The following is a 20,990-nucleotide window of genomic DNA, read 5'->3' on the forward strand; positions in this document are numbered from 1 at the left end:
TGTACTTTCTTTTTTTGACCATATAAAAAAATAATAATAATCTTGATTTTGACCCAGCTAGTTTTTTATCGCCATGTGATAGAATGGGGAAGGGTTAAGTTATTGCTAGTAGAGGTAACGATATGAGCATTCCCAATAGAAGTCTGTTGGAACGGAACCAGGTAGCTTGCTTGGGGCCAGTTCACACCAGATGCAGTTCCGTGTGCTTTTTTTTTGCACAAAATGCATGCACAGTGTTTTCCATGTATTCCAATGGCTCTAGTTCACACCACGCAGTCAGTTTCCACACCGGAAACTGACTGCATGGTGTGAACTAAAGCCATTGGAATACATGGAAAACACTGTGCATGTATTTTTATCAGGCAGGCTGCATCTGAGGGGGAACTGGTGAGGCTGCTTTGATCTCCTGTACCATGCCTGCAGTCTCTGACCATCTCCTGTACCATGCCTGCAGTCTCTGACCATCTCCTGTACCATGCCTGCAGTCTCTGACCATCTCCTGTACCATGCCTGCAGTCTCTGACCATCTCCTGTACCATGCCTGCAGTCTCTGACCATCTCCTGTACCATGCCTGCAGTCTCTGACCATCTCCTGTACCATGCCTGCAGTCTCTGACCATCTCCTGTACCATGCCTGCAGTCTCTGACCAGCTCTTGTACCATGCCTGCAGTCTCTGACCATCTCCTGTACCATGCCTGCAGTCTCTGACCAGCTCCTGTACCATATCCCCAGTCTCTGACCATCTCCTGTATCATGTCTGCAGTCTCTGACCATCTCCTGTATCATGTCTGCAGTCTCTGACCAGCTCCTGTACCATGCCTGCAGTCTCTGACCAGCTCCTGTACCATGCCTGCAGTCTCTGACCATCTCCTGTACCATGCCTGCAGTCTCTGACCATCTCCTGTAATATGTCCCCAGTCTCTGACCATCTGCTGTATGAAAATATTTTTTTAAAACAGTCATTTTCGGTATCGGTGCTGTTTCGGTATCGGTTTCGGTTTTCGGCCTAGTGTATTTTTCATTTTCGGTATCGGTTTCGGCACCAAAAAACCCATTCGGTGCACCCCTATATTAGATTCTCATCAGAAGGTTAGGGAGTATAAAAGTAAACCACCTTTTGGACACACCATGTTGCGTTTGAACTGTAGGCAAAGCAGGTCAACCACAGCATTTTCTTTCAAACGTAGTTGCAATCATTGGAATAGAAATGACAGCATTTTACTAGAACGCCCATTCACATGAACCCTAATAGAAATGTAAAAACGAACTTAATGACAGAATCTGCTAATCACTGGAGATATGTGCTTGTATATTGAATTTTGAATTCCCTATTACCTGGGGAGGCTCACTGTAACAGTTGTGAGATTTGGCTGGTAGTATAGTGCTGGTTTTAATGCCCATTCGGTGTTCAAATGTGCTAGCATGTTGGAATGTCAACCAAGCTAGGGACCATAAATCTTTAGGCTAGTACTATTTGTACTTCCAATAATTACAAAAGAGTTTTTTTAATGAAGCCAAAACCAGACACTTTTTGAAGTTGCATTGTTCTCTCTTGTTTTTGCTGTAGGTTCTGTTGGAAATGACATTGCCAACATGATTAAGCTGTTTGAAAACGTCTATGAATATATTGTGGAACGGGAGTGTTTTATTCGGATCAAAATAGCAACAGTAAGTCCACAGAAATGTGTGCCTCTCATATTTCACTGTGCATGTTTCCTGAAGAATACCATCTCCATGTGATAGACCAGCTGTTTCCTGCAGGATATTGTATTATTTTCAATATCTGATTAAAAATACTTGTGAATATTTATAGGAATGACAGCCTACACTTACAACATGAAATTCAAGCAATGCCTAGAAAATAATATTTTTTTTTTAAAGATCAAAATTACTTTAAAGCGGTAGTAAACCACTGTACGTAAAAAAATAAAAAAAAAAATAAAAAAAAAAACCCGCAAGACAATAGCATAATGGACTAGTATGTATCGCATACTAGCACATTACGAAATACTTACCTTAGAATGAAGCCCCTGCAGCTGCGCCCGATCACCGCTGAGGGGGCTGACATGTCTCCCCTGCTTTTCTTCCGGGTTTCGCTGTTAGTGACCGAAGCCGTGATTGCGTCACTCCCGGGGATGCGAGACGGAGCCCTCCGTTCCGGCGCGGTACGCTGAACCTTTAGAGCACATGTACCGCTGATGTCTGTGGCTGCATGCAGGGTGAATCGGGGTGATCTTTTAAACCATGCAGGTTTAGGAGATATTTTACTTACAGATAAGCCTAATTATAGGCTTACCTGTAGGTAAAAATCACCAAGCGGGGTATACAACCACTTTAAACAATTAAAGTGGTTGTAAACTCACTTTTTTATTTTATTTTTAAAACAAACTGGTGTATACTTACCTGCTTTGTGCAATGACATTTTCTCCTTTTCTCGGGTCCCCTGCTGGCACTCCTGTTTTTTGCTTCATGTCAGTGTGCCACCATAGGAAGCCATTTCCTATGGTGGCACACCTGCAGGCTCAAGCCCAAGTTGTGCTACCTGCATCTATAGACACAGACAGCTTGGCTCAGCTTTGCCCCCCACTCCCTTCTCACAGGATTTGACTGACTTTTGCTCCAGCTTCTCCCAGCCAAACTTGTAAGAGGGGAGAGCCGCTACAGATGGGCACCACAACACTGTATTGAGTGAAGACTTTGCCCTTCGTGGCCATTTTTTGCTTTTCAACACTGTGACACTTTAGCTGCCAATGGCTCAGTCATGCAACACTCTCCACAAATAAAATGTATATAATTTTTTTCATATGAATAGAACGAAGTGTCTTTGGTAAACAAAAGAAATCGCAGTAAGAGTATATTGGTGATAGCATCTAGGGGGGAAGAAAGGATAGGGATGGGGAGAATGGGGGGCTGGAGAGCACTGGGGGGGAGCGGAGAGCACTAGGGGGGAGATCGGGGGGAAGAGCACTGGGGGAGTGGAGAGCACTGGGGGGGAGAGAACTGGAGGGAGTGGAGAGCACTGGGGGGGAAAGCACTGGGGGGAGAGAACTGGAGGGAGTGGAGAGCACTGGGGGGGAAAGAACAGAGGGGAGAGGAATGGGGGGAGTGGAGAGCACTGGGGGGGGAACAGGGGTGGAGAGCACTGGGGGGAGTGGAGAGCACTGTGGGGAGTGGAGAGCACTGGGGGGGGGACAGGGGTGGAGAGCACTGGGGGGGGGGGGAACGGGGGAGAGCGCTGGGATGGTGGCTGGAGAGCAGGGGGGGCAGGAGAGTGTGGTGGTGGAGGAGAGCACGGGGGGGGGGGGGCAGGAGAGTGTGGTGTGGTGAAGAGCACTGGGGGAGCAGAAAAACAGGGGTGGAGAGCACGGGGGCTGGAGAGTACTGGGGGGGGGGTACAAAGAGCAGGGGGGAGTGGAGAGCACCAGTGGGGGACAGAAAGAACAGGGGTGGAAAGCACTGGGGACTGGAGAGCACTATGGGGGGTGGAGAGCACTGGTAGAGTTGGAGAGCACATGGGTGGGGGCAGAATGCAGGGGGAGTGGAGAGTGCTGGGGGGAGCCAAAAAGAACAGGGGTGGAGAGCACTGGGGGGGGGGGGGGGCTGGAGAGCACCAGGGGGGCAGAGAGAATGGGGGGCTGGAGAGCACTGGGGTGGGGGCTTGAGAGTGATGGGGAGAGCTGAAGAGCACTGGGGGGGAAGCACTGGGGGGAGTGGAAAGAGGGGGGAGAAAGAACAGGGGGGAGAGAGCACTGGAGGGAGTGGAGGGCACTGGGGGGGGGGGGGAGAACAGGGGGGAGAGAGCACTGAAAGGGAGTGGAGGGCACTGGGGGGGGGGGAGAGAGCACTGGAGGGAGTGGAGGGCACTGGGGGGGGGGGGGGAGAACAGGGAGGAGAGCATGGGGACGGGAGAACAGGGGGGAGAGGACTGGGGAGGAGAACGAGGGGAGAGCACGGAGGGGAGAGGACTGGGGGGAGCAGAGAGCACTGTGGGGGGGGGATGGGGGGAGCACTGGGGAAGTGGAGAGCACTGGGCGGGGGGGGGGGAACAGGGGGGGACGGAGCACTGGGATGGTGGCTAGAGAAGGATGGGGAAAGCTGGAGAGTTGGGGGGGGGGCAGCAAGAACAGGGGAGGAGAAAACTGTGTGGGGGCAGGAAAGTGTGGTGGAGGAGAGAGGGGGGGCAGGAGAGTGTGGTGGAGGAGAGAGGGGGGGCAGGAGAGTGTGGTGGAGGAAAGGGGGGGCAGGAGATTGTGGTGGAGGAGAGGGGGGGCAGGAGATTGTGGTGGAGGAGAGGGGGGGCAGGAGATTGTGGTGGAGGAGAGAGGGGGGGCAGGAGAGTGTGGTGGAGGAGAGAGGGGGGGCAGGAGATTGTGGTGGGCAGGAGAGTCTGGTGGAGGAGAGAGGGGGGGCAGGAGAGTGTGGTGGAGGAGAGAGGGGGGGCAGGAGAGTGGTGGAGGAGAGAGGGGGGCAGGAGATTGTGGTGGAGGAGAGGGGGGGCAGGAGATTGTGGTGGAGGAGAGGGGGGGCAGGAGATTGTGGTGGAGGAGAGAGGGGGGGCAGGAGAGTGTGGTGGAGGAGAGAGGGGGGGCAGGAGATTGTGGTGGGCAGGAGAGTCTGGTGGAGGAGAGAGGGGGGGCAGGAGAGTGTGGTGGAGGAGAGAGGGGGGGCAGGAGAGTGGTGGAGGAGAGAGGGGGGCAGGAGAGTGTGGTGGAGGAGAGAGGGGGGGCAGGAGAGTGTGGTGGTGGAGGAGAGCACGGGGGGGGGGGGGAGGCAGGGAGCACAAGGTGAACTGGGGACAGTAAAATAAATTGGACAGGAGAATTGGCAGCCGCCCCCCCCATCCAGGCACTGTGGCACATAGGGCGGGCTATACCTGCAGCATCTCCTTCTCTTGATCATAGTGCTGGATGGCTCTGTGTACTGCAGCCGCTCTGTAACATGGCCCCGCCCCCCCAGACCGGCTTGTGTGATAGGGGGAACGTTGATTCTCTTTACTATCACACGAGCTGGTCTGAGGGGGCAGGACTGTGTTACAGAGTGGCCGCAGTACACAGAGCCATCCAGCGTACTGATCCAGAGGAGAGGGCGGAGGATGCAGCCGCTAGCGGACAAAAAAAAAAGAAAAAAAGTGAAAAAAATGCAGCATGGCGGCGGCTATGGCAGACACCTTGGGAATTCCGGGGGGGGGGCACTTGACCCCCCTTGCCCCCTGCTGCGGACGCCCATGCTGTCGACTAATCTAGCTATTATTTTTTCGATTAGTCATCGACTATAACAATTTTTTTTTTTTACTTAACCACTTAACCGGCCCATAGCCGAATGACGGCTACAGGGCGGTTGTTTAACTCTGAGAGGGCGTCGTATGACGTCCTCCCAGAATTCCGCTCTCGCGCGCCCCCTGGGGCGTGCACTCGAGAGCATCACGGTAAACGGCCGCTCATCGCAGCCGTTTACCACGTGATCGCTCCATCAAATGACGGAGTGAACACTTGTAAACAAACCTGCGTCATGTTATGACGCCGGTTCCTCCCTCCCCCTCTCTGTACAGATCGGTACAGCGGAGGGGGAAGAGATCGGTGTCAGCAGCGCTGTGGGCTGCATCTGCAGTTCCCACATCGCTGCTCACTGAAATTTAACCCCTCAATTCCTTGCCATTACTCTGCAGTACCCCCCAATGCTCTGCAACACCCCCAAATACTCTGCAACACCCGCCGATACTCTGCAGTACAATTCCAGCCAATATTACCAGCTAATATTCTGCAATACCCTGCCATAAATTGCCATACCCAGCCATAGTCGGTGATACCCTGCAATACCCAGCTATAGACATCCCCCCCCCCCTCCCGCCGCGGTGCTTCTACCGACTCACCAATACGATCAAAGCCAGAATCTTTTTTTTTTTTTTTTATTATTTCAGGCTTCCCAGCTTAGAGGTGAGATGCGGGGTCTTATTGACTCCATATCTCACTGTAAAGAGGACCTGTCATGCCATATTCCTATTACAAGGGGGATGTTTACATTCCTTGTAATAGGAATAAAAGTGATCAAAAAATTTATTTTTGGGGAAAAAAATGTCAAACTAAAATAAATAAAGTAAAATGAACAATAAAAAAAAAATATATGTATTTTTAAAGCGCCCCTTTCCCCATGTGCTCGCATGCAGAAGCGAACGCATACGTAAGTCCCACCCACATATGAAACCGGTGTTCAAACCACACATGTGAGGTATCGCTGCAAACGTTAGAGCGAGAGCAATAATTCTAGCCCTAGACCTCCTCTGTAACTCAAAAAGAATAACCAGTAAAAAAAATGTAAAGCGTCGCCTATGGGGATTTTTAAGTAGCGACGTTTGGCGCCATTCCACGAGCGTGTGCAATTTTGAAGAGTGACATGTTAGGTATCTATTTACTCAGCGTAACTTCATCTTTCACATTATGCAAAAATTGGGCTAACTTTACTGTTTTTTTTTTTCAAAAAAAAAAAAAGCATTAGAAAAATTGCTGCATAAATACCGTTTGTCATATATATATATATATATATATATATATATATATTATATATATTAGGGCTGTTGCTGATTAAAATTTTCTTGTTCGATGAATCAATTTTTTTTTTTAATCGACTAATTTCGATTTATTATAACGCACATACAGATCCAACTACTTTTAGCTGATCTCCTTGCATTGTAACTCTGTGGTAAATGTGGTATACACTATATACAATCACTCGACACTAGTTCGTTTCCACAATCCATGACTTAACTTCACAGTTCACACAAGTACGTTTTAAATTCAAACTGTAGCACTGGCGTAAGTAATTTTTTTTTTTTTCCACAATAGCCTGACAATCCCTCCACCTCCAGTCTAACTAATCACTCTAACCTTATTGCATGGACCCCTGTCCAAACAGGTGGTCATGCAAGTGGGTATCAAAAGGGTTAGCGCGGACCATAAACTTCTCTCACGTCTTCTTAGCCCTTGTACACACGGACGGAGATTCCGTCGGAATGTTTCCTATTGGACCGTTTTGTCGGATATTCCGACCTTGTGTGGTCTGCATCGGACTGTTTCCGTCGGAATATCCGACGGACCAATTTTTCCAACTTGCCGGTAAAATTTTCCGACAAAATGCTCCGATCGGACATACTCCGATCATGTGTAGCCTACTCCGACAGACAAGGTGCCAGGCATGCTCAGATCTAAGCTATTGGCTACTAGCCTGAACGTAGTCCCGTCCTAACGAAATAACGTCATCGCGTTATGTACAATCTGATTTTCCGACAACTTAGTCCGACCGTGTGTATGCAACATCACTTCCGGACCTCTTCCGGAATTAATCCGTCGGAATTACTCCGACGGATTTGTTTGTCGGAATCTCCGACCGGACTTGGATCTCACCCAGGACACCAGGTCATGGGTAGAAAGAAAAGATCTAAGTGCTCACCGCTTAAGTATAAGATTTAATTTTGTGTTCAAACACAAACTACTCACATGAAGATGATAAAAACACAGCATGTAAAGCCGTCAATCGCGTTAGTTCCATAGGGCACCAGCAGGTGACGTCATGCATAGCTCCTCTCACGTACGCGCTACGTTCAATCAAAACGTCTACGTCATGGACTCCTCCCCCCCCCCCTTCCCTTCATTAGCAGACGGAGGCACTTTGGGAGGGGGGAGGAGTCCGGTGACGGTGTCCGTGATGTCACCGGGTGTCTGACGGAACTCCCTGAAGACCCGGAAGCCAGCAGAGAGGTGAGTATTTTGGTCGATCAAAAAAATTTACGATTAATCGAGGAATTAATCTATAATTTTCACAGCCCTATTTTTTTTTTTTTTTTCAAAATTGTTGCTCTTTTTTTTGTTTATAGCGCAAAAAATAAAAACCGCAGAGGTGATGAAATACCACCAAAAGAAAGCTCTTAGTGGGGAAAAAAGGACGTCAATTTTGTTTGGAAGCCACGTCACACAACTGCGCAATTGTCAGTTAAATCGTCGCAGTGCCCAATCGCAAAAAGTGCTCTGGTCTTAAGCCAGCAAAATGGTCCAGGGCTTAAGTGGTTAAAGACGACTGCTCAGATCCGAAAGACTGATGTCTTGTTTGTGGTGCCAGAAGGTCCTAGGAATGGACAGGCAGCGTTGAAATCCACTGTCGCTAAGTGGATTTGGCAAGTTATAATTCAGGCTTATAATTTAAAGGGCAAGATTCCACCTTTTCAAGTCAAAGTGCACTCTACTAGAACAGTTAGTGCTTCTTGGGCAGTGCATCACCAGGCCTCCATGACTCAGACCTGTAAGGCTGCAACTTGGCCTTCAGTGAATACATTCACCAGATTTTATCAGGTGGATGTAAGAAGGCATGAGGATGCCACCTTTGGCTGCACCAGTGTGCTGCAGGCAGCAGTATAGGCCCTCAGGTCTGGGGGGTGCCCTACGGGTTGTGCCTCCCTCCTCTCAAATAGCATTGCTATGGGACGTCCCATATAGTTAATACTATGGCTCTGTGTCCCCTGATGTATGATAAAGAAAATAGGGTTTTTATAACGGCTTACCTGTAAAATCCTTTTCTTGTAGTACATCACGGGACACAGAGGTCCCTCTCCTCTTTTAGGATTTGTGTATATTGCTTTGCTACAAAACTGAGGTACTCCTGGTAGGAGGTGGAGTTATATAGGGAGTGAACTTCCTGTAATTGGGTGTGCCAGTGTCCATCACCTGAAGGTGCCTATATACCATATAGTTAATACTATTGCTGTGTTCCATGATGTACTCCAAGAAAAGGATTTTACAGGTAAGCTGTTATAAAAATCCTATTTTCTCCATGCTGCATCCCAAAATTTGTCCAAAATAAGTCTCCCAACAACCTGGTTTACAGAAACTGGTGCTTCGGCATGGCACCTAGTAATATGACTTTTATGGAAACCCTACTTGCATTATGTGATGTGACAGGTGTGTCTAAAATTGTATATGATATTGTGGGGTGGGGGGGTTCAACTGTGTATGTATACCAGCAGCTTTCCTTTTCACTTTAGTAATGTGACAGGTGTGCTTAAAGTCAATCAACTTGTCAGTGTTGTAAAATGGAGCAAAAGTAGGAAACCCTCACAAACATGGAGAAAACTTGCAAGCTCAATGTAAGGTCTGGTGCACACCTATGCATTTTCAGTGCTTTTTGCAACCTGCATAGGTGTGAACCAGGCCTTAGTTTAACCCTTTAACACTGAGGCCTGGTTCGCACATATGCATTTGTAGTGCTTTTGCATTTTGCAGATTTGCACTGCAGTACATTCAACATGGTTTCCTATGGAACACATTCTGTAGTGTAAATCTGCAAAAAGCACAAAAAATGCATAGGTGCGAAGGCCTGGTTCACACCTATGCAGGTTGCAGTTTGCAAACTCCAGGTGCATTTTGCGTTTTTCAATACACGTTTTTGATTCATTGAAGTCTAAGAAACCAAAAACCAGAAAAAAAGTTCCTGGTCCTTTCCATAAAATGCAGATGTGAACTATGTTAAATGGACTGTAGTGTTTCTGCAAAACTTGAAAATGCACTAAAAAATGCATAGGTGTGAACCAGGCATTAAAGCGGAGTTCCACCCATTTAAGTCAGCAGCTACAAAAAGTGTAGCTGCTTACTTTTAATAGAGACACTCACCTGTACCACAGTCCTGCAATGCGGGCGCACGAAGCCTCACTCCCCTCCACCGGCATTGTAACCGTGGGTGCCCGGCTGTGGCTCCACATTGCGCGAATAACAATGCGCATTGTGAATGGCCAAGTAATCTTCTGGCACCTGTGACATGTCCCAGAAGATTGCAGGGAGGGAGGGGGGAGAGGTGAAATTCCTTCAGGCACCGCGGTGCCATGGGAGGAAGTGGGAGCTGAGTGCCTGTCAAAACTGGGTACCTGCTCCCCCCCCCAAATGTGGCATATCCGGGGGTCACCAGTACTTAAAGCGGAAGTTCCATTTTTGGGAGGAACTCCGCTTTAAAGGAAATTGTTGCCCAGTGGAGCTGTAGACAACTCCATTGTTTCTTTCCACAGATTCAGATATATATATTTTTTAAATCAGAAATAATGTTTATTAACCACTTCAGCTCCGGACCAATAAACACCTTAAGGACCAGAGGTCTTTTTGCAATTTCGCACTGCGCTGCTTTAACTGGTAATTGCGCGGTCATGCAATATTGCACCCAAACGAAATTTGCATCCTTTTCTTCCCACAAATAGAGCTTTCTTTTGATGGTATTTGATTGCCTCTGCGATTTTTTTTTTTTTTGCGATATAAATGGAAAAAGAGCGAAAATTTTGAAAAAAAAATATATTTTCTTCTTTTTGTTATAAGAAAAATCGAATAAACTAAATTTTAGTCATACATTGAGGGCAAAATTTATTCAGCCACATGTCTTTAGTAAAAAAAATGTCAATAAGCGTATATTTTTTGGTTTGCGCAAAAGTTATAGCGTCTACAAACTAGAGTACATTTTCTGGAATTTACACAGCTTTTAATTTATGACTGCCGATCTCATTTCTTGAGGTGCTAAAATGGCAGGGCAGTACAAATTCCCCCCAAATGACCCCATTTTGGAAAGTAGACACCCCAAGGAAATTGCTGATGGGTATGTTGAGCCCATTGAATATTTTTTTTTTTTTGTCCTAAGGGATTGAATAATGACAAAAAAAAAAAAAAAAAAAAAATTTTTTTACAAAAAGTTGTCACTAAATGATATATTGCTCACACATGCCATGGTTATATGTGGAATTGCACCCCAAAATATATTCCGCTACTTCTCCCGAGTATGGGGAATACCACATGTGTGGGACTTTTTGGGAGTCTAGTCGCGCACGGCACCCCGAAAACCAATCACCACCTTCAGGATTTCTAAGGGTACAAATTTTTGATTTAACTCCTCACTACCTATCACAGTTTCGAAGGCCATAAAATGCCAAAATAGCACAAAACCCCCCCAAATGACCCCATTTTGGAAAGTAGACACCCCAAGCTATTTACTGAGAGGCATGTTGAGTCCATGGAATATTTTATATTTTGCCAAAAGTTGCGGGAATATTACAAACTTTTTTTTTTTTTTTTGCACAAAGTTGTCACTAAATGATATATTGCTCACACATGCTATGGGCAGAAGTCAAATTACACCCCAAAATAAATTCTGCTGCTTCTCCCGAGTACGGGGATACCACATGTGGGGGACTTTTTGGGAGCCTAGCCACGTACGGGACCCCGAAAACCAAGCACTGCCTTCCGGATTAAAATTTAAAATGCTACCAAAAAACCTGTTAGCGATGGCAGGGATCAGGCCTGACTCTGCGATCGCTGCAGTTATGTGTTTAGTGTTTTGTAAGTGACAGTGATCGATCGATACTGCACTTGGGTGGGCTGGGCAGAGGGGCAAAACGCAGGTGCTAGCAGGTATTTGGGCTGATCCCGCTAACAATGCGTTTTTTTGGAACCCTAAACTGCTGGGGACGCTAGTATAGATCTGATCAGATCAGATATTGATCTGTTCAGATTCTATAGCACTACGGGAGGTGTATGCTTTGCGTGTGGGTGTTAGCGGTACTGGCACTAACCTAGCGCTGCCTGGGGCGACGCAGACCCTGACCCTAAAACCTAATTGATATCACCCGCCGGGTGTTCAGGGGGTTAAACCTTTATTGGGTAATAAATGGTGGGTGCCCTGATGCTATAAAAAACAAACTAACCAGAGTCACCCGTAACACTTATACGGTGATCAGTGGTGAAAGGGTTAACTAGGGGCAATCAGGGGGTTCAAATTTTTATTAGGTAGTATATGGGGGTCCCTGGCGCTATATAAAAACCTGACGGGGAACCTAAATAACTAACTGGCTAACCAGCGTCACCAGTGACACTTATACTGTGATCGCTGGTGAAAGGGGGTGAAAGGGTTAACTAGCAGCAATCAGGGGGTTAAAACCATTATTGGGTAGTATATCGGGGTACCTAGCGCTATAAAAACCTGGCGGTGAACCTAAAAAAATAACTAGCTACCTAGCGACACTAGCGACACTGATGCAGCGTTCAGAAAAATTATCGCTTAGTGACACTGGCAAAAGGGGGTGAAAGGGTTAACTAGCGGAAATCAGGGGGTTAAAACCATTATTGGGTAGTATATCGGGGTACCTAGCGCTATAAAAACCTGGCGGTGAACCTAAAAAAATAACTAGCTACCTAGCGACTGTAGCGACACTAATGCAGCGATCAGAAAAACGATCGCTTAGTGACACTGGCAAAAGGGGGTGAAAGGGTTAACTAGCGGCAATCAGGGGGTTAAAACCATTATTGGGTAGTATATCGGGGTACCTAGCGATATAAAAACCTGGCGGTGAACCTAAAAAAATAACTAGCTACCTAGCGACACATGCAGCGATCAGAAAAATTATCGCTTAGTGACACTGGCAAAAGGGGGTGAAAGGGTTAACTCTAGGGGCAATCAGGGGGTTAAATCTTTATTGGGGGTTGATAGGGGGCTACCCTGGACCTAACACTAACTGTCCTGACAGTTTTTACTGTCACAACTGACACTGAATGCATTGATCAGTAAAGAAATGATCAATGCAATCAGTGACACTGTGACGAGGGGGGGCGGGGGGGGGGTTTGTGTGCCTGTGTGTACCTACATGTCAGTGTAGTGTTGGTGCACACTTACTATTAGTCTTCTCCTCGTAGTCCGGTCAAAAAGACCGCCCCGAGGAGAATGACATCACTTCCTCCTTCCTGTGTAAACAATACACAGTGGGAGGAAGCTTCTCATTGGCCAGGAGCGATCCAGAGGGGGTGGCCGAAAACCAACGGCCATCCCCTCATCACGGAGCGCTCCTGGAGCGAACCGGACCGCCGTAACCAGCGGGAGGGGGTCCGATCGGACCCCCCACCCGCTGGAAGGCAATCACGTACATCTACGTGATTGTGCCTGCCTGTGCCATTGTGTTGACGTACATTGGCAATACGGCGGTCCTGAAGTGGTTAAGCAGAACAACAAAAAACAAAGTTTCAGAGTATCTGTGTCACTAAAACAGTATACATCAAAATATCTGCCAGTTGAAATAAAAAGAAAAATGAGAGAGAGAGAGATCACTCCCTCATAGGATAGTGGGATTTTCACGGTTGCGTTTTTCTGTCACAGAAGTAAGCACGACCACAATAAAGTAAATAAAAAAATATAATTTATTACAAAGTGTGCGTAATTTAAAATCGATACAGTAATAACATTCGGTTATGAGTTTTTGACCCAAGGTGACACTCGGTCTCACAAGCTTAAACAGATGCTTGTGTATATGGGTAGGCGACGCATTTCGCAGACTAGTTATCTGCTTCAGGGCTGTTCATCATGCATCTATATCATTGTCTAAGTTTTATAAAAAGATATGACATTAGCACCAAAAATAGAAAAGTTTTATTTAACATATTCAGAATATTAACAATATTTAAAATAGTGCTCGCCAAAACATCTTGACATTAATTGAGAGGTGACCGACATATCACAGGGAGCAGGAATGAGTCACATCCAGTGCTTATATGGTGATGTCAGAATCACTGATATGGTCTGGTGGACGTCAGATCTTGTACAGGGCATCAATAGTTGGATCGATAGTAATCTATAATTCAAAACATGTATGTTAAGATGCAAAAGCATCTTATTTAGCCATATATGTACATAATGGATAAAAGGTTAATCTAACAAGATGTATCAGTCCGATGGCGTGCATTAATATAGCCATAGGTGAAAACGAAATGCCTCAAAATTTAACTAATTAACAAGAAATAATCAAAGCACCTTATCCCATATACTTGTATCAAACAATATAAACTGGATATGTGGGTCATCAAACAGACAATCATCCCATATCCTCATACATATCTACGTTAGTACCGTACATTAGACTACGAATTAAAAAGGAAGAACAAAGAGAATTGATACACTACTGATAGTTAAAAATATATGCAGCCACCAGATGATATTGCATAGGGTCAAATATCAATCTAATAAGGACAAGATGAAAATCCAAAGGAGAAAGTCAAAGATATGATTAACTACCTGATCAGTGTCCACCAGGAGGGAAGGGAGGAGGGGAACACATGCAATTAAAGCACTAAGTCTTGTGTCTTTTCTTTCTCGTTCCTCTGTTATCAGCATGATACCTTCTGACAAATTCTCAGTCAACCAAGCTAAAACCAACCTGAAATTTATGTGTGGGAGGGTGCTATAAATATATTAGAAGAGAGCTTGTCTTGTCACAGCACAGGTTTGGAAGTATTTTCTCTTTCGTCTGCCTTTGTGGAGGGGAGTGTGCCTTTCCTCCAATCAGCTCTCACATAGTGTATGACTAGAATTCACTCCTACTGCTGAATGGGGAAGTAAAAATTCTAACACCACATCAGAATTCTAAAGAATATAGAAAGGGAAAGACAGCAGATAATGCATGTAAAACTTATGTGGAGAGATTTGTTTCATCCCTGTGTATGATCAGAGGCTGCTCCACTTCACTGAGTATTGGAGAGGGTTTACATCCACTTTAACTTTTGTGCCAAGAATGGCATCCCAGTATCTATGTAACTTGGGACAACTCCATAGCATATGCCTCAGGTCCCTTCGACACTTAGGACAAAGAGGATCCACCAGTAAGCTCATTTTATGTAGTTTAAGAGGAGTATAATGCACTCTAAGTAATGTATACATCTGTGACAGGCATTGCAACATGTTCGGGGCACTATAACACACTGCCTCCATAGCTTCAGATTCAGGTATATTAGTTTTAATTATAAACTCCCCCAGAACATGCCTTATCCTCAATTCTTCTTGACGTGGATTCCACATTTCACAATTTCTTGTTTTGAGGTTCTGGTCCATGTTAACATGATTGCATCACACAATTTTTGCATATTCCTTAGTTGCACATTAATTTTGCGAATATCCTGTTCTACCACATCCCAAAGGTGTGTTCCTTTGGATTCAGATCTGGTGAATCATATGTGTACCTAAGCAGAAATTGATTTTACAAGGCTATGTTTTGTATTGCCTCTCCAGTTTTTGTGAGCCTCTGCAAATTGCAGCCTTAGCTTCTGATCTTGGCTGACAGGAGTGAAACCAGACCTGGTCTTCTTCCTTTGTAGCCAATCAACTTTAAGGTTTGCTTACCATAGTTTTAAAGGGTTGTCATTGGAGTCACAGTAGCCTTTCTGTTAACTTTAACCAGTCTGACACATTTTCTTCCGACCTCTCTAATTAACAAGGCATTTCAATCTGCAGAACTGCCACTCACTGGATGATTTTCGTTTTTGCACCCTTCTATAGACTATTAATGAAAATCTTGAGAGATGAGCAGGTACAGAAATATTCAAACCAGCCCATCTGGCATCAACAATCGTGCCGAGGTCAAAACCACTGACAATATATTTTTATTCCCATTCTGGTGTTTTACATGCATGACCTGTATCTACATTATGAGCTGATTAGAGAACTGAATAAGCTTGTGCACGGGTGTTCCTAATAAATTGCTTACCGTATATACTCGAGTATAGGCCGACCCGAATATAAGCCGAGGCCCCCAATTTACCCCCAAAAAACTGGAAAACTTATTGACTCGTGTATAAGCCGAGGGTGAGACATGGCTGTCCATCCCTGTGTGTCCGTCCATCCCTGTGTGTGTGTCCGTCCATCCATCCCTGTGTGTGTGTGTCCATCCATCCATCCATCCATCCATCCCTGTGTGTGTGTCCGTCCATCCATCCCTGTGTGTGTATCCATCCATCCATCCATCCCTGTGTGTGTGTGTGTGTGTGTGTGTGTGTGTGTGTATTCATCCATCCATCCATCCCTGTGTGTGTGTGTGTGTGTGTATCCATCCATCCATCCATCCATCCCTGTGTGTGTGTGTGTGTGTGTGTCCGTGCAGCCTTGTGTGTGTGTCCAGCCTACCTGTGTCCCAAGCCTCCGTCCCGAGCCGCCGTCGTCCCGAGCCTCCTCCGTCCCGTGCCTCCTCCGTCCCGTGCCTCCTCCGTCCCGTGTCGTGCCGATGGATCGCCGCTCCAGGATCGCCGCTCTTCTCGGCGGCCATTCTACAATTCAAAAGCCGCGCCTCCGCCTGTGATAGGCGGAACACTCAATTTCCCAGCAGCCTGTGTTCCGCCTATCACGGACATCCTCTCATACTCGTCCGTAGTATGAGAATGAGCGGATGTCCGTGATAGGCGGAACACTGACTGCTGGGAAATTCAGTGTTCCGCCTATCACAGGCGGAGGCGGAGAAGGAGGCGCGGCTTTTGAATTTTAATGTCCGCCGTCTGTCTGCTCGATACGCTGATCGAGCAGTCAGACAGCGGTGACTCGAGTATAAGCCGAGGGGGCACTTTCAGCCTCAAAAAAGAGGCTGAAAATCTCGGCTTATACTCGAGTATATACGGTAATTAGTGTATATTATGATTGGCTTTCCAATAGTTTACATCAGAGGATGTCCTAATTTTATCAGCGTTAGGGCACTTTCACACTGATCCGCATTTATTCCTGCGCTTTTACCATAGTTGCTGTTCAGTTTTTAATGGACACATGATTCAAAAATCGCACCAAAAATGCATTGCAGGTACATTTTTACTGCATTTTCTATTGCTTTCAATGTGAAGGTGCGTTTTTTTTTGTTTTGTCTTGTTTTTTCGCTCTCCAAAGATGCTGCACGTAGAATTATTTTCACCACAACAGAAGCACACCGCCCCAGTGTAAATACATTCATTGATTGTAAAAGGAAGCATTCTCCTTGAGCTTTTCAGGTGCTTTTTTTTTTAATGCAAAAGGGCTTGAAAAACAAAGGTTTGCAAATATATGTGGAAGTAGCACTACCTTGCCAAGGCTCCTCTGCAAAGTGCGGGCCTAACTTTAATTCGAGTCTCCATATTGGCGCATATACAGCAGTGGGTAATTTAGGGCAGGTATGACTGAAGGGGGTCTATTTCTCTTACGTTCACCGACTGACACAGCTCCTTTCTTAGACCATTGGGTTATTACGCCACCTTCAGGAGACGACTAGGCAGAACATGTTATAATAAAACTAGAACTTTCTAGTTACACCCAAGGGGCAGTCCCTTTAGGTAACAACCCCTCAGCCTGCTACTGCAGCCTCAGTTTTTTTTCTGTCTAGTGAAGAAGGACCTAGGAACCCTGCGGGGCCATCGGTCCATGGATTTTTCTGCAGAAGTTTTACTTTTTGCGCAAGATTAAAGATCCTGTGATCTGCTATCAACAGCTGGCTGGGTGACAGGCTGGATACTCTTATCCTTTTAGTCTCCCCAGCCTGGCCAGCGAGCGTGGGCAGAGCAGAGCTCTGCGCTGGGTCGGACATGACATACCCCAGCTCCAGGGGCGGCCGGTGGGCGTAACGCGCTGGGGCACACATATGACCGGGCTACTGATGTCTGCGTCACAGTGTGCCGGGCCAGCAGCCACCCCATACTGATCTGAGAGTGGGTCTGTGATGGAATGTCTCCCAGCTCTTCAGGACTGGTAAGTACAGCTCTCCCTGCCTTGGTGGGGCTGAGCAGCTGGGCATTCCCTTCGGGTCCCTCACCTCCCTCTCTTCTCTTCCTGTCCCTATCTTCCCTCCCCCCTTTCCCTGTGGGGGATGCTGCATGGGCTGCTGAGCAGTGTGTGTGTGTGTGCCATAGACAGGGGCTCTCACCCCTGTGCTGGATGGCTGTGCCCTAGATGTGTGTAGGTCTCTCCCCTGAGGTGTCTGTAGGCTGTGTCTGCTGAACGCTGTAGCGCGATGGCGTCCCCCGCTCCTTTTCTATATCCAGGATCCTGCTGTTTCTACAGCAAGGAGTAGACCAGAAATTGGCTTTAAGCACCATTAAGGGACAAATATCAGCTTTGGCTGTCGTTTTTCAACGACCTCTGGTGCCCCACTCTCTAGTGAGCACTTTTGTTCAGGGGGTCCGACATGTAGTTCCTCCGGTGCATCCACCGTTACCCCCGTGGGATCTGAACCTGGTGTTATTGGTGCTTCAAAAACCACAATTTGAAAATATCAGAGATGTCCCTCTGTTGACCCTTTCTGAGAAAGTGGTCTTTCTAGTGGCCATTACTTCGGCCATGAGGGTTTCGGAACTGGCGGCCTTGTCTTGGTCAGTCGCCCTATCTGGTTATCCACAAGAATAAGGTGGTGTTGCGTCCGCAACCTTCTTTTCTGCTGAAGACATTGTGTTACCATCTCTGTATCCTAAACCGACACATCCTAAGGAGGCGGCCCTCCATGCCCTGGAGGTGGTTCATGCTCTGAGGGTGTATTTGTCTGCTACGGCTCCCTTTCGGAAGTCAGACTCCTTGTTTGTTTCGGTAGCTGGTCCGAAAAAAGGCATGGCTGTCTCGTCGGCCACCATTTCCAGGTGGATCAGATTGTAGTACAAGCCTACGCCTTGAAGGGGCAGGTGCCCCCTTTCCAGTCACTGCCCACTTCACCAGGGCAATTGGAACATCTTGGACCTTCCGACATCAAGCGTCTGACGCTCAAGTGTGTAAAGCGGCGACTTGTTCGTCTGTCCACACCTTTACAAAATTCTACAAGGTAGATGTTGGTGCATTGGCTGATGCTTGTTTTGGCCGCAAAGTTTGTCAGGCGGCCGTGTAATTGCAATTGCACTTACATTTTTTTTCCTGTTTTTTGGTAAAAACACAGCACCTTTAAGTAAATGCACTGTTGCATTTGTTACTGCAGTTCTGAGGCAGTTTGGAGGTAGTGACTCCCAGATAAGGAGTGTTTTTTTTTTTGTGGGTAAAAAAGTTCTTTGTTATTCCCACACACTTGTTTTTTTTGTGGGTATAGTTTTTATACTAGTTCCCACATGCCATTGTGGGTGAAGTTTTTATGCTGTTTTCCCACCCCTCGTTTTGGCACTGCTTGGGGACGTCCCAATGGTCTAAGAAAGGAGCTGTGTCAGTCTGTGAATGTAAGAGAAAATAGGATTTTTTTTGTACTCACTGTAAAATCCTTTTCTCTGTAGTTCACCGACTGACACAGCACCCTCCCCTCCTATTTTTATCTAAGTTATACTGCTTGTTGACGTACTGAGGCTGCACTAGCAGGCTGAAGGATTGTTACCTAAAGGGACTGCCCCTTGGGCGGAACTAGAAAGTTCTAGTTTTATTATAACATGTTTAACATGTTCTGCCTAGTCCTCTCCTGAAGGTGGTGTAATAACCCAATGGTCTAAGAAAGGAGCTGTGTCCGTCGTGAACTACAGAGATAAGGATTTTATGGTGAGTACAAAAAATCCTATTTTCTCCTTAACCACTTGAGCTTTAGAAGATTTTATCCTCTTCATGTCCTAACCATTTTTTGCTACACGGCACTGCAATATTTTAACTGATACTTGCACGGCCATGCAACACTACCCCAGTGGTCTCCAAACTGTGGCCCTTCGCTTGGACTTCATCCACTGATGCCTAGAATACTAATTTCCCTCCCCACTAATACCAGTGAAGGGGCACAATTCCTCCCAATGACACCAACGATGGGGCACATTTTCCCCCAAATGACAACAAAAATTGGGCCCAATGACACCAGTGTAGGGGCATGAATCCTCCCAATGATATTAACAATGGAGCACAGTCCCTCCCACTGACATCAAGGAAGGGACATCGTTTTTTCCTGCTGTACCCAAACAAAATTTATATAATTTTTTTTCATACAAATAAAGATTTCTTTTGGTGGTATGTCAGGGGTGTCCAAACTTTTTTCAAAGTGGGCCGGATTTGATGAAGTGAACATGCCTGAGGGCCGACCATTTTGCCTGACATTCTTTGAACCATTGAAAATTCGGTCTAAGTGTGTCCATCCGAGCACCAATACACTGCCCAACAAGAATTCTCTTGCCTTTGTCGCACTCGTTCCCAACACACAGACCAATGCTCTGCACTTTAGGGGGCACCGTTAATTCTTAATGGTACCCCACACATTGGAAAATGTAGGGTGCTTTTGGTGCAGTGCAATAAAAAAAAAAACGCACACACAGACACATGTGCGCACACACACACATACAGACACATGTGCACACACACACACGCACACACACACATGTGCACACACACACATACAGACACATGTGCACACACACACATACAGACACATGTGCACACACACACACACACACACATACACATACAGACACATGTGCACACACACACACATACAGACACATGTGCGCGCACACACATACAGACACATGTGCACACACACATACAGACACATGTGCGCACACACATACAGACACATGTGCGCACACACATACAGACACATGTGCGCACACACATACAGACACATGTGCGCACACACATACAGACACATGTGCGCACACACATACAGACACATGTGCACACACACATACAGACACATGTGCACACACACATACAGACACATGTGCGCACACACATACAGACACATGTGCGCACACACATACAGACACATGTGCGCACACACATGCAGACACATGTGCGCACACACACACAGACACATGTGCGCACACACACACACATACAGACACATGTGCACACACATACAGACACATGTGCACACACACACACACATACAGACACATGTGCACACACACACACATACAGACACGTGCACACACACACACACACATACAGACACATGTGCACACACACACACACATACAGACACATGTGCACACACACACACACACACATACAGACACATGTGCACACACACATACAGACACATGTGCACACACACATACAGACACATGTGCACACACACACACACATACAGACACATGTGCACACACATACAGACACATGTGCACACACATACAGACACATGTGCACACACATACAGACACATGTGCACACACATACAGACACATGTGCACACACACACACACACACACATACAGACACATGTGCACACACACACATACAGACACATGTGCACACACACACATACAGA

The 20,990-nt window shown here is 46.5% G+C and overlaps 1 protein-coding gene across 2 annotated transcripts in view; it reads left to right on the top strand.

Moving 5' to 3' along the window:
* The window catches only part of MRPL1 (mitochondrial ribosomal protein L1), a 79,148-nt gene that overhangs the window by 40,316 nt on the left and 17,842 nt on the right, over positions 1–20,990 (top strand). For both annotated transcript variants that reach the window (XM_077476086.1, XM_077476088.1), the window contains exon 7: positions 1,569–1,669. In XM_077476086.1, the coding sequence (XP_077332212.1) occupies positions 1,569–1,669 (101 nt within the window). The remainder of the gene's footprint in view (positions 1–1,568; positions 1,670–20,990) is intronic.

The sequence above is a fragment of the Lithobates pipiens genome, unplaced genomic scaffold (genome assembly GCF_037356315.1).
Source record: "Lithobates pipiens isolate NorthernLeopardFrog02 unplaced genomic scaffold, aLitPip1_a1.2 Scaffold_13, whole genome shotgun sequence".
Lineage (NCBI taxonomy): Eukaryota > Metazoa > Chordata > Amphibia > Anura > Ranidae > Lithobates > Lithobates pipiens.